Source organism: Salvelinus alpinus, chromosome 18 (genome assembly GCF_045679555.1).
Source record: "Salvelinus alpinus chromosome 18, SLU_Salpinus.1, whole genome shotgun sequence".
NCBI classification, from domain to species: Eukaryota; Metazoa; Chordata; class Actinopteri; order Salmoniformes; family Salmonidae; genus Salvelinus; species Salvelinus alpinus.
Window position 1 is genome coordinate 35,612,046 of NC_092103.1, and position 25,174 is coordinate 35,637,219.

Here is a 25,174-nt window from a genome sequence, read left to right on the forward strand (position 1 = left end):
CAAACCAAAATAGAGACATAAACAAGGAACTAAGGTCAGGGCGTGACAGTTTGTAGGCGGGGAGAAGCAAAATGGAGTCATGGTCAGATTTGCTGAAAGGAGGACGGTAGAGGGCATTATACCCATGTCTATAAGGCATATAACAGTGGTAAAGCATTGCATTTCTGTGAGTTGGAGCACGGTCCTCAAATAATTTTTGTTAAAGTCCTCCGCGACAATGAGCGATGCCTCCGGATATGCGGTCTCCAGTTTATTAAGATTTTTGGAAGCATTTTTGGTGTCGCTTGGGGCGGGATGTACACAGCCATGGCGATAATCCCTGAGAACTCTCTTGGAAGTTAAAAAGTGTGACATTTTATGACCAGGTATTCCGAGTGGAGAGCACAGAAGCTCACAACTTCCTGTACATTTTCCCTGTCGCACCACACATTGCTGTTCATAAAGCAGAGCTGCTTCCTATCAGCTAAAAAACTGTAAAACCCACTTGTTGTATATAATCCATTTGGATGTCAGATGAAAACCAAGTCTCACAAAAACAGTGCATGTTGCAGGATCTGATGTCCCTCAGGAAGGATATCTTCACTCTGAGTTTGTCAAGTTTGTTCATTAATGATTGAACATTGGCGAGTAGTTTGCTCCGTAAATGGAGTACGGGTCGCCCAGCGTTTTAATCTCACTAAGACCGCACCACGTCTGTCTTAGCGTCTGTGTCTCCTTTTCATTTTCTCTGGAAGGACTTCCAGGCAGCCCGAAGTCTCACCGAAGGAGCTAGCCCATTGCACCATGGTCTCCTGGGATGTGGGAAGGTCAGGTGGACGGTGAGATCCCATCAATTCATATTCCAACAGTTCTGCCCAGGTGTATGGAGTAATGCACAAAACAAACAGAGTAAGAACATTTTTGAAAAACACTAGAAAAAACACTAGAAAAAGTAGAAACCTGCCATACTTTGAAGGAGTTCGATGAGAAACACTCCGTCGGCTCCCTGAATGCTATTGAAAACGAAATGCTAGTCTAAAAGAAGGGAGATATAATGTATAGATGCTTTTTTACAATGGAGATCAAGTTTATACATTTCTTGGTTGGGCTGATGAGACAGTGGATTGTGCAGTGAGAGTGAACAGTACATTGGCATTTCAACATCATAGCCTCAGCGGTGGTAACTTGTAGAATAGACACCGACTGGAACGTGGTTTTAACCAATAGGCATCCAGGATTAGACGTTGTATAAATATGGATTTTAATAGAGTGTGTGTGTGTGTATGTATGTGTGTGTGAGAGCAATTCACTTTGCCATAAAACAATCAAATGATAAGAAATAGTCATTCTCAGAAACAAATATTACAGTATTGTGGGACGTGTTCATTAGAGCACACTGTAACAAAATGTTTTGCAACTGAAAATGAAAATGAGCGTTTGTCATTGGACGAGTCCAAATATAGTCCCTCACTGTTTCAGTTTGTTTTCTTCCATTTGATGTCAAATGAACATGGCCCTTGTATCATTATATCGCAAAACAGTTTTCTCCATAATTTTAAATGCATTACACTGGCAATGCCTCATAGGCCCACAATCAATCTAAGTATATTGATCAACGATTCATTACCTAAGCCCTATAAACTCAATCTAAGCCTAGCACCTGGAATCATCCAATCTACCCAATAACAAGAGTATTAAGGTAATGTTTATATGGCAAACACAAATCTATTTCTCCTTCACTGGAATCAGAAGCTAAACACGAACATAAACACACACACGTTGTAATTTCACCCTCCTGCCTTTATTCTCCCCACTCATCCTCTCTTTCATCCCCTTCTTTTTTTCTCTCTCCTCTTGACCAATCACTCTCTACCTCTGTTTTCTCCTCCTCTCTTCTCCTCCCTCTCTTCCACCTCCTGTGCCAAATGTAAACAAACTGTTAAGAGAATACTTGATGAGAAATGACTAGTATATTATTATACTATTACATTATTATACTATTATATTATATCAAATATTGTATAAGATACAGTAGTAACTTACAGTGCATTCGGAAAGTATTAAGACCCTTTGACTTTTTCCACATTTTGTGACGTTACATTCATTCTAAAGTGTATTAAATAGTTTTTTCCCCCTCGTCAATTTACACCCAATTCCACATAATGACAAAGCAAAAACAGGTTTTTAGTCAATTTTGAAAATGTATTAAAAAAGAATCAACTGAAATATCACATTTACATAAGTATTAGGACCCTTTACTCAGTACTTTGTTGAAGCATCTTTGGCAGCGATTACAGCCTCGAGTCTTCTTATGACACTACAAGCTTGGCACACCTGTATTTGGGCAGTTTCTCCCATTCTTTTCTGCAGATCCTCTCAAGCTCTGTCAGGTTGGATGGGGATTTTCACTGCACAGCTATTTTCAGGTCTCTCCAGAGATGTTAGATCGGGTTCAAGTCCGGACTCTGGCTGGGCCACTCAAAGGACATTCAGAGACTTGTCCCGAAGCCACTCCTGCGTTGTCTTGGCTGTGTGCTTAGGGTCGTTGTCCTGTTGGAAGGCAAACCTTCGCCCCAGTCTGAGGTCCTGAGTGCTCTGGAGCAGGTTTTCTTCAAGGATCTCTCTGTACTTTACTCCGTTGATCTTTGCCTCAATCCTGACTGGTCTCCCAGTCCCTGCTGCTGAAAAACAGCATGATGCTGTCACCACCATGCTTCACTGTAGGGATGGTGGCAGGTTTCTTCCAGACGTGACGCTAGGCATTCAGACCAAAGTGTTCAGTCTTGGTTTCATCAGACCAGAGAATCTTGTTGCTCATGGTCTGAGAGTCTTTAGGTGTCTTTTGGCAATCTCCAAATGGGCTGTCATGTGCCTTTTACTGAGGAGTGGATTCCATCTGGCCACTCTACCATAAAGGCCTGATTGGTGGAGTGCTGCAGAGATGGTTGTCCTTCTGGAAGGTTCTCCCATCTCCACAGAGGAACTCTGGAGCTCTATCAGATTGACCCTCGGGTTCTTGGTCACCTCCCTGACCAAGGCCCTTCTCCCCCGATTGCTCAGTTTGGCCGAGCGGCCAGCTCTAGGAAGAGTCTTGGTGGTTCCAAACTTCTTCCATTTAAGAATGATGGCGGCCACTGTGTTCTTGGGGACCTTCAATGCTGAAGAAATGTTTTGGTATCCTTCCCCAGATCTGTGCCTCAACAGTATCCTGTCTCGGAGCTCTACGGACAATTCCTTCGACCTCATGGCTTGGTTTTTGCTCTGACATCCACTGTCAACTGTGGGACCTTATATAGACAGGCGTGTCCCTTTCAAAATCATGTCCAATCAATTGAATTTACCACAGGTGGAGTCCAATTAAGTTTAGAAACATCTCAAGGATGATCATTGGAAAACAGATGCAATTTTGAGTCTCATAGCAAAGGGTCTGAATACTTATGTAAAAAATAAATTTAAAAAAGCATTCCTCATTAGTCTTGAAGGACTTCCCACATATGCTGAGCACTTGTTGGTTACTTTTCCTTCACTCTGTGGTCCAATTCATCCCAAACCATTGTGGTGATTGTGGAGGCCAGGTAAGTTGATGCAGCACTTCATCACTCTTCTTTTTGGTCAAATAGCCCTTACACAGCCTGGAGGTGTGTTGGGTCATTTTAATGTGTGTGTTGGGTCTAAATTAATCACAGTGTCACCAGCAAAGCACCCCCACACCCTCACACCTCTTCCTCCATGCTTCTCGGTGGGAACCACACATGCGGAGATCATCCATTCACCTACTCTGCATCTCACAAAGACACGGCGGTTGGAACCAAAAATCTCAGATTTGGACTCATCAGACTAAAGGATGGATTTCCACCGGTCTAATGTCCATTGCTCGTGTTTCTTGGCCCAAGCAAGTCTCTTCTTATTATTGGTGTCCTTTAGTAGTGGTTTCTTTGCAGCAATTCAACCACAAAGGCCTGATTCACACAGTCTACTCTGAACAGTTGATGTTGAGATGTGTCTGTTACTTGAATTCTGTGAAGCATTTATTTGGGCTGCAATCTGAGGTGCAGTTAACTCAAATGAACTTATCCTCTGCAGCAGAGGTAACTCTGGGTCTTACTTTCCTATGGTGGAAATGTTCCAGATTGACTGACCTTCATGTTTTAAAGTAATGATGGACTGTAATTTCTCTTTGCTTATTTGAGATTTTCTTGCCATAATATGGACTTGGTGTTATCTTCTGTATACCACCAATACCTTGTCACAACACAACTAATTGGCTCAAACGCATTAAAAAGGAAAGAAATTCCATAATTTATCTTTTAACAAGTCACACCTGTTAATTGAAATGAATTCCAGGTGACTACCGCATGAAGCTGGTTGAGAGAATGCCAAGAGTGTGCAAAGCTGTCATCAAGGCAAAGGGTGGCCACTTTGAAGAGTCTAAAATATAAAATATATTTTGATTTGTTTAACACTTTTTTGGTTACTACAGGATTCCATATGTATTATTTCATAGTTTTGATGTCTTCACTATTATTCTACAATTTAGAAAATAGTAAAAATAAAGAAAAACCCTGGAATGAGTTCATGTGTCCAAACTTTTGACTGTTACTGTATGTTTCCCATACCAATAAAGCTCCTTAAATTTAAAATGAAATAGAGACAGAGACAGACAGAGATAGAGGGGGAAAAGAAAGCCATTGAGGAAGGCATAGTGTGTGTGTGTCTTTGTGTGTGTCTTTGTGTGTGTCTTTGTGTGTGTGTGTGTGAGAGAGAGAGAGAGAGAGATTAGTCAGGAGGCATTGTGGATATAAAAAAAGCAGTTAAAACAAACACACGCTCTTCCTCCATTCCTTAACTATTTCTCCTCCATGTCTCTCATACAACGCTCAGAGCTCTATAAGTCTCTAATCTACACAGAATTCCACCTGTCATAAACCGTGTACATATTTACAGCTCATACATTATTTATGAACACCAGTTTTACTCATCTCATTACAGTGCCAGTCTAATGCAGTAGTGAATGATGACATCATGTGGCCAGACCCTAGCTAATCTCATTAGCATATTGAGCAGGCAGGTGGCTGGAGAGACTCTATGGCTCCTGTACTGGAGGCTTCTGTAAGTAGCAGCAGACCAATGGCCATAATACACACTAGAGCTCCCAGTCTCTCTGTGCTCTGTGCAATTCTCTCACAACAGGCATCCTGCTGTACGATTCCAGGAATTCCAATCAAAGGTGAAAATTATTGGAACAACACGTTGTTTCATTTTTATCTCTGCATCCAGGGAGACTTGCCAGGTGTTTCATTTTTATCTCCGCATCCAGAGAGACTTGCCAGGTGTTTCATTTTTATCTCTGCATCCAGGGAGACTTGCCAGGTGTTTCATTTTTATCTCTGCATCCAGGGAGACTTGCCAGGTGTTTAACTTTTATCTCCGCATCCAGAGAGACTTGCCAGGTGTTTCATTTTTATCTCCGCATCCAGGGAGACTTGCCAGGTGTTTCATTTTTATTTACGCATCCAGGGAGACTTGCCAGGTGTTTCATTTTTATCTCCGCATCCAGGGAGACTTGCCAGGTGTTTCATTTTTATCTCTGCATCCAGGGAGACTTGCCAGGTGTTTCATTTTTATCTCCGCATCCAGAGAGACTTGCCAGGTGTTTCATTTTTATCTCCGCATCCAGGGAGACTTGCCAGGTGTTTCATTTTTATCTCCGCATCCAGGGAGACTTGCCAGGTGTTTCATTTTTATCTCCGCATCCAGGGAGACTTGCCAGGTGTTTCATTTTTATCTCCGCATCCAGGGAGACTTGCCAGGTGTTTCATTTTTATCTCCGCATCCAGGGAGAATTGCCAGGTGTTTCATTTTTATCTCCGCATCCAGGGAGACTTGCCAGGTGTTTCATTCTTATCTCTGCATCCAGAGAGACTTGCCAGGTGTTTCATTTTTATCTCCGCATCCAGAGAGACTTGCCAGGTGTTTCATTTTTATCTCCGCATCCAGGGAGACTTGCCAGGTGTTTCATTTTTATCTCCGCATCCAGGGAGACTTGCCAGGTGTTTCATTCTTATCTCTGCATCCAGGGAGACTTGCCAGGTGTTTCATTTTTATCTCCGCATCCAGAGAGACTTGCCAGGTGTTTCATTTTTATCTCCGCATCCAGGGAGACTTGCCAGGTGTTTCATTTTTATCTCTGCATCCAGAGAGACTTGCCAGGTGTTTCATTTTTATCTCCGCATCCAGAATGAATTGCCAGGTGTTTCATTTTTATCTCCGCATCCAGAGAGACTTGCCAGGTGTTTCATTTTTATCTCCACATCCAGAGAGACTTGCCAGGTGTTTCATTTTTATCTCCGCATCCAGGGAGACTTGCCAGGTGTTTCATTTTTATCTCTGCATCCAGAGAGACTTGCCAGGTGTTTCATTTTTATCTCTGCATCCAGAGAGACTTGCCAGGTGTTTCATTTTTATCTCTGCATCCAGAATGACTTGCCAGGTGTTTCATTTTTATCTCCGCATCCAGAGAGACTTGCCAGGTGTTTCATTTTTATCTCTGCATCCAGAATGACTTGCCAGGTGTTTCATTTTTATCTCCGCATCCAGAGAGAATTGCCAGGTGTTTCATTTGACAGATTGATTTGTTTGACTTTGAAGCGAACACGTCATTTCCACACAAAAAAACGAGACCTTTTGATGATGTCATATCTGAAATGCGGCCAATTCAGTAGTCTTCAACGATAAAGATGTTGGAGAGTGTGATATCTGTTTGTTTGATTGTACGGTCAACTCAGCGATCAATGGCCATGAGGGGTGAGTCACAGTGGAGTCCTGTGAGTTGGCACCCCACCAGAGCTGCAGCCTGTAGTCTTCCACCCAATCAGACAAACAAACGATAGTCTTCAACCAATCAGAGCTGCAGGCTATAGTCTTCCAATCACAAACTGTTGTGTTCCAACCAGAGCAGATCCAGATGACTCCAGACTCCCTATGCAGCTGGTCTGCCAGTGTGAGTCACGTTTGGGCAAACCCTCACCAAAACATTCCTACTCACTGATCATAGGACTGTACAGAAGGGGACATGTGTGTATTTTGATGGAGGTGGGCAGTTGAGGGGGACTGATATGTAATGATGTCATAATAATCTGATATTACAGTTGAAGTCAGAAGTTGACATACACCTTAGTCAAATACATTTAAACTCAGTTTTTCACAATTCCTGACATTTATCCCAGTAAACATTCCCTGTTTTAGGTCAGTTAGGATCACAACTTTATTTTAAGAATGTGAAATGTCAGAATAATAATAGAGATAATTATTTATTTCAGCTTTTATTTCTTTCATCACATTCCCAGTGGGTCAGAAGTTTACATATACTCAATTAGTATTTGGTAGCATTGCCTTTAAATTGTTTAACTTGGGTCAAACGTTTCAGGTAGCATTTCAACAGCTTCCCACAATAAGTTGTGTGAATTTTGGCCCATTGTAGCTGAGTCAGGTTTGTAGGCCTCCTTGCTCGCACACACTTTTTCAGTTCTGCCCACAAATTTTCTACGGGATTGAAGTCAGGGCTTTGTGATGGCCACTCCAAGCTCTAACTTCCTGACTGATGTCTTGAGATGTTGCTTCAATATATCCACATAATTTTCTATAGGATTGAAGTTAGGGCTTTGTGATGGCCACTCCAATACCTTGACTTAGCTGTCTTTAAGCCATTTTGCCACAACTTTGGAAGTATGCTTGGGGTCATTGTCCATTTGGAAGACCCATTTGCGACCAAGCTTTAACTTCCTGACTGATGTCTTGAGATGTTGCTACAATGTATCCACATAATTTTCCTTCCTCATGATGCCATGTATTTTGTGAAGTGCACCAGTCCCTCCTGCAACAAAGCACCCCCACAACATGATGCTGCCACCCGTGTGCTTCACGTTGGGATGGTGTTCTTCAGCTTGCAAGCATCCCCTTTTTTCTCCAAACATAACGATGGTCATTATGGCCAAACAGTTCTATTTTTGTTTCATCAGACAAGAGGACATTTCTCCAAAAAGTACGATCTTTGTCCCCATGTGCAGTTGCAAATCGTAGTCTGGCTTTTTTTATGGCGGTCTTGGAGCAGTGGCTTCTTCCTTGCTGAGCGACCTTTCAGGTTATGTCGATAAAGGACTCGTTTTACTGTGGATATAGATACTTTTGTACCTATTTCCTCCAGCATCTTCACAAGGTCCTTTGCTGTTGTTCTGGGATTGATTTGCACGTTTCGCACCAAAGTACGTTCATCTCTAGGAGACAGAACGCATCTCCTTCCTGAGTGGTATGATGGCTGCGTGGTCCCATGGTGTTTATACTTGCGTACTATTGTTTGTACAGATGAACATGGTACCTTCAGGCGCTTGGAAATTGCTCCCAAGGATGAACCAGACTTGTGGTCTACCATTTTTTTTCTGAGGTCTTGGCTGATTTCTTTTGATTTTCCCATGATGTCAAGCAAAGAGGCACTGAGTTTGAAGGTAGGCCTTGAAATACATCCACAGGTACACCTCCAATTGACTCAAATTATGTAAATTAGCCTATCAGAAGCTTCTAAAGCCATGACATCATTTTCTGGAATTTTCCAAGCTTTTTAAAGGTACAGTCAACTTAGTGTATGTAAACTTCTGACCCACTGGAATTGTGATACAGTGAATTATGTCAAATAATCTGTCTGTAAACAATTGTTGGAAAAATTACTTGCCAAAACTATAGTTTGTTAACAAGACATTTGTGGAGTGGTTGAAAACGAGATTCAATTACTCCAACCTAAGTGTATGTAAACTTCTGACTTTAACTGTATATGATAGGTATACACTACAGTACATGATATCTATGGTGGGGTACTAAATGGTCAGTATGTAGTATGGAGAAGAAATGCATGGAGATGCATGGAGGTTTGAGGAGTATGAAGGGAAAAGAACACTACCTTCCACATAGCAAGAAAATTGACAACATCAAAAGATTTACGAAAATGGAAATGCAATTCCATGAGTGGAACGGCAAGTGAGTGAGTTGTTCATTCTATCACTTACAGCTCTCTGGATAACAGATGTTTCTGAATAATGAATCTGTGATTCAACCAATGTTTTCCAACACCCTTAGGACCCGTTCAGTTTGTGTCGAATCACTGGTTGAATCATGAGCGGATGTTGAGGATTCAGATTTATATATGCTCTCGGCATTGCTCAAATCCTCAGTTCCTGGAATGTTGCTACACTGACACCAATTCAACCAGTTCTCAAGGGTTCATTTCAAGGAGTGCAGGTTCCTTATCCTCAAACAGAAAGACGGTACTATAGGTTGTTAACATAAAGCCCAATTTATGGTAGAAAAGACAAGTGTCCGTGTGGGTCGCACGCTGCACGCTGCGTTTCAAAAATGGAGCGGTGCACAACGTCTACGAATGACACTTGTCTTTTCTAAAACAAATTTTGCTTAATGTAGGTTATTTGTGCTTACAGAATCAGTTATATTCAGAGACATATAGCCTACGTTGGCCAAATGTTTGAGATTGTCTGCCGATTAGCCTGTGTGGGTGATGTGTATGAGAACACGTTTCCCAAGGGTCTGTCTGTCAAGTGTGCCATCTGCTGCTGCCTGTCCTCAAAAGCATCCTTAACCTCATGACCTCACCACTTCAACCACCTCACAATCTGGGTTGAGTAGGCAGAGGGAAGTACAGACCAAACACAAAAGACCAGTTTCAGCATTTAATACATCATAGGGCATGGTTTACAAAGTTAACCTTTCAGCAGTGGCCTTCTCACTGGCCAAGGAAAATTGACAAACCATGCAATTTAAACTGAAACTAATAACCAAAGTAACAAAAAAAAGGCACAGGGGGAGAGGTGGTGCAGCCCTGGAGTCCATCTTGTGTTCCCCCATATTCCCAGAACCTACCATACCTCTGGACTGCATCCCTCCTCTGGGTGGCCACACTTCAGAGAGAAACACAACTTAAATACAATTCAGGTGTTCAATCAATTAGTCAATGAACTAATAACATGACTAACTTGATTTCGGAGCAATTAGTCACACCTGTGACACAAACTTATGATCCCTCAGGTCAAACTAATTCAGTGGTTGGTACACACACCTGCTCCCAGACATTCCTCTCAGCAGTGCTTGCTGCAGTTCTGTTTAAATAGGATTTAGCATGTTTAAACAGCAGATCTGTTCTACCACAGCTTCAAATGGCCCTGGAGACAGTCTAATGGATGCTCACCTTAATGAAGACCTTGGGGAGCAATTCATGATTTTTGCCTATTCAGAACCATTGGTATATGAATCAACAGCCCATTTTATTGCGCTCAAGAGTCTAGAAACAGATGGAAGGACTCAACTTCAAACCGTTACTGTTTTCTTAGTCTGCCCGGGACTCGAATCCTGTCAGGGTTACCAATTGCGTAACGGTAACTCGCTCTTGAACCGAGAGACCAACGGTATCTAATTTGGAGTTCAGGAGAGGAGGAGCAAACCACTAGCCATGCTGCACTCAAGCTTTTGGTCCCGTCTTTGTTAGCTGAGGGAAGTCTGCGCCTCACTTTCCCTTTACCAGCGGAGGCGAGTTTGGTAGTATATTCTCTCTCTTTTTGGGGTGAGCCTTTCTTCCGCCTCTTTCCGTCCTCGCTCCTGTCGCCGTCCGACTAAGTGGGAGGAAGAAGCATATCTGTTTTTACGGAGTAAATACCTTCCTGCTCGTCCGGCACCCATGAATTCGGATATAAATGTGTACCTCGGCCGGGAAAAAACGGGCATCATGCGGAAGAGAGCGCTGCTCCTTCGGAAAGGGTGCAGTTTTGAGATTAGTTCGAGGTAGGTGACGCATGGGGTGATGGGGCTCATTCTGGGTATAAACTCGCGGCTCACCACTCCGCGCCATTCGAAACTGGTTATGATCTGGCCTCCCGTAACATTTGAAACGGCACATGTTTGCTTGGGAAAAGTGACCCTTGATATATACAGATATATACTATCTCTCCGTGGACTGCGTTGTGGTGTTTTTTGGCATAAGTGAACGTGCTCCTCCAGAGCTCGAGGAATGCCCAAAATAAACATGCGGGTTCACGCTGCGAACCCGGTCTATTACGTTAGCCTACAGTCAATTCGAACTGATCAATGTTTCATTGTAGGCTACAGTTAACTGCAGACTGGGATTTTGTGAATTCTGTGGCATTGCTGAATTTTGTTTAGATGGGCATGAAACGTTATAACCGAACATGCGTTTCAATGCGTACTGTCTTTTTGGATGTTGTGTTATTAAAAATCGAGCTAATGAAATTGTCTCCACAACTGTGCGTCCATATTTTGGACCGTTACGCATGGGTGTCTGTCACTTCTGATGGTGCAAAAATCACTATATCTGGTGTACTGTTATCAATGTTATATATTAGCCTACAGCAGTAGTCCATGCGCTCTGTGTGTGGTTCGTCGATCGGAGAGGCGCACAGCCTATTATTTGTTCATTCGAGGTGCTCCCACGTGGAGAGGGCACCGACAAGCACAGCATGACCGGGTGAGTTGTATGCTGTGCACACCGGGAGGGACTCTCCACTCGGGAGTCCAACCGCTCGTCCACGCCGGGGGTTCTTAGTAGAGCTGCAGCTAGCCTGCTCTCCCCGGTCATAGACTGCCTGTCTGCTGTCTTGCGCATCAAAGGCAGCGGGGGGTGAAGAAAATGTCAAGTGTTCTCTTCGCCTGCCAGTTTGTAGTACCAGACTGTACCCACAGCATACAACTCACTGTGTTACCCACAGCATGTAGCGCACAGTATGCATATGGTACATGTATCTACACTGGACAGAAATGCACACAGTTGATCTTCAACCCAAGTTTTGGGGAGTAATTCTGGTCTTATTTATACCCAAACACTCACGTTCACTTATCAAGTTCACTCCCCGGTCTCGTCGCTAGATGGCACCCATAACTCCCTCCCTCACTGTCAGCCATGGCATTGATTATAAGTCTGTCAAATACATTTGATTACATGGTCATTTTATCCGTCCCTCACACAGTACATAGCCTAATATAATCAGGTTTTGAGGGTGTACATTACTCATATGCGACTAACGGACATATTGTCAATGGTATTTTGTAGTTTAGACTAATAGTTATGCTGTCCTGGCCTCAGCAGCATGTATTGGATAGACAGACAACACGTGTGTTAAAAATCTATGTTCAGTGTCCATATCTGTGACATAAGGTCATGTTTCAGTTTTATATCTTAATGTTTACGTTTTATATCCTCTGCACTGTTGCCAAACCTTTTAATTCAGATACATATTTTAAGTGCATACCTTATTTTATATTTAAATGTGTGACTTTCTGTTTTTTCCCATGCTATATACATATATCAGTCAAAAGTTTGGACACCTACTCATTCCAGGGTTTTTCTTTATATTTTACTGTTTTCTACATTGTAGAATAATAGTGACACCATCACAACTATAAAATAACACATATGGAATCATGTAGTAACCAAAAATGTGTTAAATAAATCAAAATATATTTTAGATTCTTCAAAGTGGCCACCCTTTGCCTTCATGACAGCTTTGCACACTCTTGGCATTCTCTCATCCAGCTTCATGAGGTAGTCACCTGTAATGCATTTCAATTAACAGGTGTGGCTTGTTAAAAGTTAATTTGTGGCATTTCTTTCCTTAATGCATTTGAGCATACAGAACAGGTATACAGAACAAATCCCTATTTGTAAAAGACCAAGTCCATATTATGGCAAGAACAGCTCAAATAAGTAAAGATAAACAACAGTCCATCATTACTTTAAGACATGAAGGTAAGTCAATCTGGAACATTTCAAGAACTTTGAAAGTTTCTTCACTGGCTCTCATGAGAACCGCCACAGAAAAGGAAGACCCAGAGTTACCTTTGCTGTAGAGGATAAGTTCATTAAAGTTACCAGCCTCAGAAATTGCAGCCCAAATAAATGCTTCACAGAGTTCAAGTAACAGACACATCTCAACATCAACTGTTCAGAGGAGACTGTGTGAATCAGGCCTTCATGGTCGAATTGCTGCAAAGAAACCACTACTAAAGGACACCAATAATAAGAAGAGACTTGCTTGGGCCAAGAAATGCAAGAAATGGACATCAGACCGGTGTGTCTTTGTGAGATGCAGAGTAGGTGAACAGATCTCCGCATGTGTGGTTCCCACCGTGAAGCATGGAGGAGGGGGTAGGGGTGCTTTGCTGGTGACACTGTTGATTTAATTAGAATTCAAGGCACACTTAACCAGCATGGCTACCACAGCATTCTGCAGCGATACGCCATCCCCTCTGGTTTGCGCCTAGTGGGATGATCATTTGTTTTTCAACAGGACAATGACCCAACACACCTCCAGGCTGTGTAAGGGCTATTTGACCAAGGAGGAGAGTGATGGAGTGCTGCATCAGATGACCTGGCCTCCACAAACACCCGACCTCAACCCAATTGAGATGGTTTGGGATGAATTGGACCGCAGAGTGAAGGAAAAGCAGCCAACAAGTGCTCAGCATTTGTGGGAAGTCCTTCAAGACTGTTGGAAAAGCATTCCTCATGAAGCTGGTTGAGAGAATGCCAAGAGTGTGCAAGGCTGTCATCAAGGCAAAGGGTGGCTACTTTGAAAAGTCTAAAATCGAAAATGAATTTAACACTTTGAATTTGTTTTATTACTACATTATTCAACATGTGTTATTTCATAGTTTTGATGTCTTAACTATTATTCTAGATTGTAGAAAATTGTTAAAATAAAATAACCCTTGAATGAGTAGGTGTGTCCAAGTGTTTGACTGGTCCTGTATATTTGTATACATAACTTTAGTGCATTCTTGTTTTTCTCTGAGTCGTGTGTGTCTGTAGACATGTTCGGGTGTCGGAGGTCTTCTGTGGGTGGGTCGCACTTTCAGAATAGAAGCATGCATAAGCAGTGGTGTGTGGGCGCAATGGGCACAGCTCTCTGTGAGGCACTTACTTTCAAATTACAGCCTTCTTCGTATAAGTTGATTTATTCTCTGTACTCAGAGAGTGGGTGTGTGTCTGTGTGTGTGTACTCAGAGAGAGTGTTCATACTCTGCTCAGAACTCAGTGCTAGATTGTGGAGATACCTGTGAAATAGTCCCTCACAGACCGGAGGTAATTAAAGACGATCAGAAGAGACCCTGGGCCAGGCTGGGGCTCTTATGTGCTGAAACATTTTGTCATAATTTTTTCGACGTCTCACAAGGACCCTCAAGATACCTGGAGATCAACAGATTTTGTCCATGTGGAGTTTGTCTGTGTGCTCTTGAATCCACATATGCACGCACCCACACACACACGCGCGCATACACAGCCTGCGTACACACACACACACGCGCGCACACAGACTCCAAGCCAGACAAATAGCCAGGCTAACAAGGACAGAAAGAGAGCGAGCAAGACACACTAGTGCTGAACGGCCAGCAAATACTGCATCCAAATGGGCAGATGGACCAACACTCACGCACACACACGTGACATTCAGACAAGACACAGACAGTATAGGCTGCATGGTTTGATATGTAACTTGGCTTGCTTTATTGACAGATTGTCTGGTTAATTTATAGCTGGTTGAAGCAAATCATATCTAGCTTCCCTCGCTGTGTTAACAGCTTCCACTAACAGCTTGGCTTTACTCTTTTAAATAATTCAGATGTTGAAGCATTAAAATCCCATTTGGAGACGTCCCCAAAGCCTTTGAGAGGAATCTACTCCAGAACTACTTCTCTTGCAGACCAGGGTTCAAACTATATTCAATCTTTCAAATACTTTCAGGGTTTACAGTACTTTAGTCTGCCTGGAGTGCCAAATGGGTGGGGTTTAAACTTTTCAGACTATTTTATTGGTTCAATTTTGCAAGGCAAGCTCAATCAAACACAGCTAACATATTTGAAATGATTTCCAGTAGTATTTGAACCCAGGTCTGTTCTCAAGATGTCTCCCCCAGATGTTAGAGCCAGTCTAGTCTAGGCTGTCTGCTGAGAAGAGGCAGTCAGAGGCCTATTCCCCCCAGTCTGATAAAAATAACCCATGACACAACCCTCCTGCTTCAATTCAACTACCACAGACCTACACATGGACACACTCCAGAAGCTCTGTCTGTGGGGAGGGGCTCTCTGTGTGTGTGGGGAGGGGCTCTGTGTCTGTGGGGAGGGGCTCTGTGTGTGTGTGCGTGTGTGGGAAGGAGCTCTCTGTGTGTGTGTGTGTGTGTGGTGGGGAGGGGCTCTCTGTGTGTATGGGGGGGAGGGGCTCTGTGTGTGTGTGTGGGGAGGGCCTCTGTGACCCCTGTGTGATATGACACTAATAGAGGGACAGCTAGACTGGACTGTTCCACTCAGGGTGACCAGATTTCCCTGACCTCAGATTACTGACCTATCATCACAGCCCTGACACACACACACACTACGGTTAGCGTGCCAATCTGTCCCTGTAACAGCCTACTGTGTTGATGTTGACATTAATACATAATCAGACTATCAGAAGCCTGCCTGAGAGAGGAAGAGATGAGCTACAGATTGATAGCCTGGGTGATAGCCTGGGGGACGACAGACTGTTCCTGCATTAGCCACCTGCACTAAAACCAACCAGTAAAGGTCTATACATCATGGAGTTACAAATTTTTCTGAAAAGGGATAATGAAAGGATATTATTAGCTAGAGCCAACCACCATATAATAATTGCTTGTTGCATATTTCCATACAGCCAATAGAAAATATGTTACCACACCTCCATCAAAACTGCTATTTCCTGTGTTAGTCTATGCAGTCAGCTAAGTACCACTTTCCTGTGTTATCAGCCAGTCAGTAGCACTCAGTAATAGGGCTGGGCGATATGGCAAATAAATGATCACGATATCGATATATTTTTTCATTCATAAACGATAATTATCATGATATTAATCAAATCATGTTTAAAAGGTACATATCTGCTTCAAACTCAAGAATGCCTGAACAAACCACTAGGCAGGTAGCCTAGTGGTTAGAGCATTGGGCCAGTAACCGAAAGGTTGCTAGATTGAATCCCCGAGCTGACAAGGTAGAAATCTGTGGTTCTACCCCTGTTAACCCACTGCTCCCCGATAGGCCGACATTGTAAGTAAGAAGTTGTTCTTAACTGACTTGTGTCGTGACGTTGTATCGGTTAATGTGGCGACTGCTACTCATCAAATGATTAACGGTTTATAATTGTGTGATTAAATGAATCAGGCAATTATTCACTCATTAACCTGGGGGACCACGGGAAATTTGGTTTTATTGAGTTTCTATTTCCCAAATTAACTCAAAGAATATCGATTTTACAACAGTCGCTAATTAATCAATTTCCTCTACAGTCTCATTCTGAACGTCGCATAATCCGGGAATCTGCACAAACCTGAGTCCCACCAATGAGTCCATACCACACCAATTTTAGTTGATTATTTATTTACTAACAAGTTAAAATGATAATATAAGATACACATACACAAAAACACAGTCTAGGCTATTGATTAGAACTTAGTACAATGGAACAACACATTATGACGCGTGTTACCCAAAATGGGGATTTAAAAGAGAGAGAAAAAGAGAAAGTACACGAGAGAAATATACATTTGGGTTCATTTGTCAGCTATGCTTATTTTAACCCTAACATTGCCCCGAACTGCCACTCTTATGGGTCAGAATATAATGATGTAATTACGTGTTGAAGGTCTCTGATGGGGTTTTCGGCTTCTCGGATGGCGCACTTCTCTGGTGCAACTCTCTGGTTGTCCTCACGATGCCAGTGTCCTTTGTATTAGTGTCTGTTTCCTCGCCATTGTTCTGAAAGGGGTCTTCGGAGGACAGCCAGCATTGTAGCTCAGGGCTCACAGCGTAGGAATGAAAGCAGTGTAGATACACGATTCGATGGAATGGTGACCGGGTGGTCGGTTCTAAACTCACCCTCTTAGACGCAGTTACTCATCCGTAGCGGATAGAAGAAGGTTCCTTTGTCTTCAACCTCGTGTTGCGTTTTGGGTTCGTTGACTACTCAGACCCTGGCTGCAGCTCGGGTCACTTAGTCTCACATGTTAACTCTTAACTCACATGTCTTATACCCTCGGGTCAGAAGTGGGCGTAACCGCCTTTAGGGCAATGGATTTTACTCAGATCCAATTTAGACAACTAACTTCACATTTCATCTTTACCAAAACATTCTCTTTGATTTGGACATTTTCCACCCAACGTACAATGTATAAACATCAAGCATATACTAGGACAACTCTTAAAGTTACACTGTTTTCATTATAACGTCGTCCTTTAACTTTTAATAACAAAACAAAAATGACATTAATTTTCATATTCCATCTTTCGTCATTACCACCATTGTGGCTGACGAAACCCATTGTCCCAAAGTCCATTTATTGCATGTTAATGTTCTGAGGCCGGTTCTCCATAGTGAGAGGACAAAGGAATTTTGTCTGCTGCCTTAGATTTACAATGGGCGTGAGGTGTCATTAAAAAAACATCTTCATACCCCTTGATCTCTTCTCCTCTGGTGGGTGTGAGAGATCTTTCTGTGAGATTGTGGTCCCCGGTAACCTGAGCCGAGCAGGACAGTCATGACACTTGCCTAGTTAAATAAAGGTTAAATTTTTTAAAATTATGTGAGCTACACAACATTATACTTTAAGGAAAATTGTTCCAGGTTTGTGGCCAGGGAGCACGTACCTGGGGTCAATTAAATTTATACGCCTCTTGAAACCTTCCTTTTCGACTGTGCTAATTGGTAGCATGTCCTTAGCAATGCATATTAGCATTTGTGATTTCTTTTGTCTTTTTGATGTTTGCTTGTAGAGCATAAGCGCTGTCAGTGTTGACTGCTTTGGGCAAACATCCCTAGATTGCCTGGTGCTTGAGGCGCGTTTATCAATACCGTGGCGCAAACTCAAACTTCCTGCATGTTCCATGAGTGATTTTGCTTCAGATGTTGAAAAAGGTCTGTCGTATTACCAGACTTCGTAGACACCTGTCTACGGCACAATTTGCACCGAACATTGCTCTGCTCTTTGTCGGACTTCAAAAAGCCAAACCACTTCCAAATTACTGAAACAGTTTAACCCTTTTTATTAATAATTTCTTCGTTGGAAGCTGCTCCTTCTCCATGGCTATCACTGCCACTGTTTTCGCCTACATCACTCATTTTTCGTGGTTATCAGTGACTACTCCATCACTCGAGGTGCTAAGTGGTTTTTAGTGGGCGTATACCTCTCCACGTGCATATTGTCACTTCTCCGCACGTTCCTGCTGCGTCAGAGGTGAAATGGACTGCTGTACCTAATTATTCTATGTCGACATTATCGAAAATGAATCTAAACATTTTATATCGTTATTGAGGGAAGTAATTACCTCGATAATTATTTATATTGATTTATTGCCCAGCCCTACTCAGTAATAAGGCTTTTTTCTGTGTGGTATGTCTGTGAGGTCAGCTTGACACACTGAGTCACACCTGGGTGAGATGATCCGATCCCCTAACGCCTCCATCTATTGATTCACATATCTGCATATTTCCTGGCACTCAGCAGACCAGAAATGTGTTAATCTTCTTATAGTGCTCTGGTAACACCAGCTGCCTACCATGCCTTTCCTTAAACTATACCTTTCCTTAAACTCCAAAATGCTTTCCTTATGGATCCCCTACGTCTCAGACTTCCACCACATCAATGTAGTGTATCCTGGGGGCACACATTAGGGCACACAATGGAAAACGTTTTAAAATGTTTTACTACGCTAAGCGGAAGTCCAGGTAATCCCTCCCTGTTTTAGTATGTTTTCTTCCAACTGTTGTCGAATGAACATGACACAGGTATTTCATCTTAAGAGAATCACAGTATATTCCTTGTCCATGTATGTACGGAGTCATGCAGGAATACCATGTAATCTCTTTTCGCAATATGTGGACAAATAGAAGTGATTAAGCATTGAAAACATATTCTGTCATTTTGACCAGTACATCCTACTGAAACTCTGCCCCCCCTCCCGTCTCATCTCTCTCTCTCTCTCTCTCTCTCTCTCTCTCCCTCCTCCCACAATATCCTCAGAGAGAGGTTTCATTAAAGTTGATTTACTTTGAAACATTATCTATGTCTATATAAATCTGTTCAGCTGCCAAACAGTGTTGTGTAACCAACCACAGTACAGGGGAATCCACTCTCACTTGTGACAGCATGTTGGGTTGAGAACAGAACAGTCAGAAAAACAGTCAGAAGACTGGATCCAGATGGGGGTGAATCATCTGATCATGGTGTTCACATATTGACTCGGAATTATTTGAAAATCTACTTTCCGATGTTCAGATCCCGTTCACGCGTGCTCCTAAGTAAGAAATGTTAGTGAGAAAGTAATGTAATGAACTTTCCCAGTCAGAAAGATGACAGGTAGTTTCAGAGGGAGTGCACAAACGCAGTTTCCGAGACATGCTGTGACCCTGTCGGTAAGAGTGTCTCTGATTGGCTGGGCCTGTGGGGTCTTGCCTGTATGAGCTTGTCGTGACCTCCGATGGGAGGAGGTATGATGGGGTGTTGTGACAGCTCTCTGACTCGCAACCTGTCATTGTGTTTATATTGCTGCTCTAGTGGGAAACGGCATCATATAGTAGACAGACAGAGAAAGGGGAAGAGACTGTGTGTGTGTGTGTGTGTGTGTGTGTGTGTGTGTGTGTGTGTGTGTGTGTGTGTGTGTGTGTGTGTGTGTGTGTGTGTGTGTGTGTGTGTGTGTGTGTGTGTGTGTGTGTGTAATGGATGGAAAGTGTTCCATATTGCAGCCAACAGAATAGAGCATCACTATATTTGACAGTTCTGTGTTTGTGTAAGTGGTTTGAGTTTCTTGTTTGCATGATATTTGATACTGTACTGTATCTGAATTCACCCATGTGAGGGGTGTATGTGTGTGTCAGTGTTTGTCTGTGTCTGCCAGTGTGTGCGAGCATGGGTGCACAGAAGAGGAGGCTGGTGGGAGGAGCTACGTGCATGCTCTTTTGTATTTGTGTGTGTTTGAGTGTGTATCTTTAGCCTTTGACTCTGACATGTTCTCCTGGCTACATTCCAAATATGTCCCTCATACCATCATGGCCACCTAATCATCCCCAGCTTCCAGTTGGCTCATTCATCCCCCCCTCCTCTCCCCTGTAACTATTCCCTAGGTCGTTCCTGTAAATGAGAATGTGTTCAGTCAACTTACCTGGTAAAATCAGGGCTCTAGTCAAAAGTAGTGCACTATATAGGGAATAGGTTGTAATTTGGGACAAGTCAGCCCCAGAGAGGGCTCACTGAGCTCAGATAAACACGGGACCATAATCACTGCCATGTGTGTCTTCAGCAGAAACAGCCCACCAGTCAATACAGCCCACCAGGCAATACAACCCACCAGTCAATACAACCCGCCAGTCAACACAACCCGCCAGTCAGTACAGCCCACCAGTCAATACAACCCGCCAGTCAATACAACCCGCCAGTCAACACAACCCGCCAGTCAGTACAGCCCACCAGTCAATACAACCCGCCAGTCAGTACAACCCGCCAGTCAAAACAACCCGTCAGTCAATACAACCCGCCAGTCAATACAACCCACCAGTCAATACAACCCACCAGTCAATACAACCCGCCAGTCAATACAACCCGCCAGTCAATACAACCCGCCAGTCAAAACAACCCACCAGTCAATACAGCCCGCCAGTCAATACAACCCACCAGTCAGTACAACCCGCCAGTCAATACAACCCGCCAGTCAATACAACCCACCAGTCAATACAACCCACCAGTCAATACAACCCACCAGTCAATACAACCCACCAGTCAATACAACCCACCAGTCAATACAGCCCGCCAGTCAATACAACCCGCCAGTCAATACAACCCACCAGTCAGTACAACCCGCCAGTCAATACAACCCGCCAGTCAGTACAACCCGCCAGTCAATACAACCCGCCAGTCAATACAACCCACCAGTCAATACAACCCACCAGTCAATACAACCCACCAGTCAATACAACCCACCAGTCAATACAACCCACCAGTCAATACAGCCCGCCAGTCAATACAACCCGCCAGTCAATACAACCCACCAGTCAATACAGCCCGCCAGTCAATACAACCCGCCAGTCAATACAACCCACCAGTCAATACAGCCCGCCAGTCAATACAACCCACCAGTCAATACAGCCCGCCAGTCAATACAACCCACCAGTCAATACAGCCCGCCAGTCAATACAACCCACCAGTCAATACAACCCACCAGTCAATACAACCCACCAGTCAATACAACCCGCCAGTCAATACAGCCCACCAGTCAGTACAACCCGCCAGTCAATACAACCCGCCAGTCAGTACAACCCGCCAGTCAGTACAACCCGCCAGTCAGTACAACCCGCCAGTCAGTACAACCCGCCAGTCAACACAACCCGCCAGTCAACACAACCCGCCAGTCAACACAACCCGCCAGTCAATACAACCCGCCAGTCAATACAGCCCGCCAGTCAATACAGCCCGCCAGTCAATACAGCCCGCCAGTCAGTACAACCCACCAGTCAATACAACCCACCAGTCAATACAACCCACCAGTCAATACAACCCACCAGTCAATACAACCCACCAGTCAATACAACCCACCAGTCAATACAACCCGCCAGTCAATACAACCCGCCAGTCAATACAACCCACCAGTCAGTACAACCCACCAGTCAGTACAACCCACCAGTCAATACAACCCACCAGTCAATACAGCCCACCAGTCAATACTGCCCACCAGTCAATACAACCCACCAGTCAATACAACCCACCAGTCAATACAACCCGCCAGTCAGTACAACCTACCAGTCAATACAACCCACCAGTCAATACAACCCACCAGTCAATACAACCCACCAGTCAATACAACCCACCAGTCAATACAACCCACCAGTCAATACAGCCCGCCAGTCAATACAACCCACCAGTCAGTACAACCCACCAGTCAGTACAACCCGCCAGTCAATACAACCCGCCAGTCAATACAACCCGCCAGTCAATACAACCCACCAGTCAATACAACCCACCAGTCAATACAACCCACCAGTCAGTACAACCCACCAGTCAGTACAACCCACCAGTCAGTACAACCCACCAGTCAATACAAACCGCCAGTCAGTACAACCCACCAGTCAGTACAACCCGCCAGTCAATACAACCCACCAGTCAATACAACCCACCAGTCAGTACAACCCACCAGTCAGTACAACCCACCAGTCAGTACAACCCACCAGTCAATACAACCCACCAGTCAATACAACCCACCAGTCAGTACAACCCACCAGTCAGTACAACCCACCAGTCAGTACAACCCACCAGTCAATACAAACCGCCAGTCAGTACAACCCGCCAGTCAACACAACCCGCCAGTCTCATTTATCCAGAAAATTAGGGAAGGAGAAAAATACCAAACAGCCATCTCTTGATTACAGACGTCTCTCTTGATTACAGACGTCTCTCTTGATTACAGCCCTCTGCTGATTACAGACGTCTCTCTTGATTACAGCCCTCTGCTGATTACAGACGTCTCTCTTGATTACAGCCCTCTGCTGATTACAGACGTCTCTCTTGATTACAGCCCTCTGCTGATTACAGACGTCTCTCTTGATTACAGCCCTCTGCTGATTACAGACGTCTCTCTTGATTACAGCCCTCTGCTGATTACAGACGTCTCTCTTGATTACAGCCCTCTTGATTACAGACGTCTCTCTTGATTACAGCCCTCTGTTGATTACAGATGTCTCTCTTGATTAAAGCGTTCCCTTGATTACAGACCTCTCTTGATTACAGCCCTCTGTTGATTACAGATGTCTCTCTTGATTAAAGCGTTCCCTTGATTACAGACCTCTCTTGATTACAGCCCTCTGTTGATTACAGATGTCTCTCTTGATTAAAGCGTTCCCTTGATTACAGAACTCTCTTGATTACAGCCCTCTCTTAATTACAGCCCTCTAATGATTAAAGCAGTCTCTTTTCATTACAGCCCTCTCTATGTAAACGTCTTGCTCCTTCAAGCCCCATCTGGATCCATTTATGGCTTAAAGACACATACCTACATATTATAGCAAATGTATGTGTGTGTGTGTGTGTGTGTGTGTGTGTGTGTGTGTGTGTGTGTGTGTGTGTGTGTGTGTGTGTGTGTGTGTGTGTGTGTGTGTGTGTCACACAGCTCTGGGAAGATTCGCTCTGGAAAGCGTTTTCCGTTATAGCGAACTGCTGGAAAGGACCCAGCGTGCGTGTATGGAAGGAGTTGTACTTTCACAGGGCATTGGTTGAGAGTCAGGGGGTTTGAGTACAGCCACAAGCCACATGCAAGGAGAGGAGGAACGAAAGCTGGGTGTGTTTTTGTCTTTCAACAGTTGTATAAACATCCCATTTTGACCTCTCTTGTTCTGTGAGGTGACTTAAGAAGTGTGTGTGTAAGTGTTTGTTTGAGTGTTTATATAGTGTGTTTATCATATTTGTGAGTGTGAGAGAGAACAGATTGAAGTCACTTGGCTGAATGAATGAAAGAAAGATCAAAAGCCAGTGGCAAGATTATGATGTTGACTAGCCTCAACCTTCATGACTTGTTACAGTAGAGACAACAGAGAACTCCAAACCCTAAACCAGAGATTACTGTATATCAATATGGAAGCACAAGAAAGTGATACCACGGTTGTATACAGGCACCAAACGGAAGAAAACTGACTGAAACAGGGAGGGACTACTTGGACTTGTCCAATAAGAAACGCTCATATCCGCTTTCCGTAGCTAAACATTTTAAAACGTTTCACATTGCATGCCGTAATGAATACAACCCATCTCTCTTGTAGTGTTCACCACCTCTCAACTAAAAGGTATTGGTCCACAGGGAGGGAGGGGTACCGCTCTCCAATAGAGGTTATTTGCCTTGTGGTTTCCAGGGAAGCCTGACAAACAATATTCTAATTGGTTAGACAGAGAGAGCAAGAGACGGAAAGAGAGAGTGGGGGAGGAGAGAGAGAGACTGTGAGAGAGATGCCGAGAGAGGGAGAGAAAGATAGAAAGAGAGAGAAAGAGAGAGAGACTCATAGAGGGAGAGTGGGGGGAGGAGAGAGAGAGAGAGAAAATAGAACAAGCAGATAAGGATATATTTTCAGAACATTTGGGAGGAGGTTGTAAAGTTGTAGGTCTAGTTAAAGTGGTGAGTTGTAGTCTCTTACAATAACTGAGCAAAGGAAACTGCCCCAGGCCTCCCACTCCATCATACTGAACACTAGGAGCAGCGTTCAGTAGAAAAGGAATTGCTAACGTAATAAGAAAGAAAGAAAATAGCTAAGGCACAGTCAGTGGTCATAGCGATTTTTAGGCCCTAGAAAAGCCAAGGCAATATATTACCAATCTACAGGTGGCTGCTAATATTGGACGGCTTAGCTGAAGTATCCATAACAATTGTTCATTTTGTGATAAAATAAATTGACACGGAGTTTGAAGGAAATCCTTATCTATTTGACCTTAAAGGAAGAGTGTAAGAATATGTGAGGAGTAACTTTATGTTCACCATAGTACCCTGATAGGATGATAATGTAATGACAGGATTCACACACACACACACACACACACACACACACACACACACACACACACACACACACACACACACACACACACACACACACACACACACACACACACACACACACACACACACACACACACCAACCATCCGTCAGCCCCTCTGACAGCCCAGCCTCCCTGCTGTTCTTCCCTACAGGTGTGTAATGATGACAGATGGCCCCTAGGTCAACTCCTACTGTTAGACATGTTCCTGTCTCTCTCTCTCTCTCTCTCTCTCACACACACACACGCACACGGTGATCTCCTACTGTCAGACATGTTCCCGTCTCACAAATACGCCAACAGTAATTACATCCCCTCACTGTGTCTTTTGATGTGAATCTGATCAATTGTGTAGCCCTACAACACACACACACACACACACACACACACACACACACACACACACACACACACACACACACACACACACACACACACACACACACACACACACACACACACACACACACACACACACACACACACACACACACACACACAGTATTCCCTGTCCTACATCTGAAGTTCATCGCCGTCTTCTCATTTTCCAGATA

General features: G+C 43.7%; 1 protein-coding gene across 5 annotated transcripts in view; it reads left to right on the forward strand.

Annotated features, from left to right (window-relative positions):
* The first annotated feature begins 10,293 nt into the window (after positions 1-10,293).
* Positions 10,294-25,174, forward strand: part of garnl3 (GTPase activating Rap/RanGAP domain like 3) — a 183,823-nt gene continuing 168,942 nt past the window's right edge. For 2 of the 5 annotated variants that reach the window (XM_071351733.1, XM_071351739.1), the window contains exon 1: positions 10,325-10,818. In XM_071351733.1, coding sequence (XP_071207834.1) covers positions 10,715-10,818 — 104 coding nt within the window. In that variant the 5' untranslated portion in view covers positions 10,325-10,714. Of the gene's footprint in view, positions 10,819-25,174 lie in introns of all 5 variants that reach the window. The other 3 variants (XM_071351732.1, XM_071351736.1, XM_071351738.1) reach the window with 2 other exon arrangements.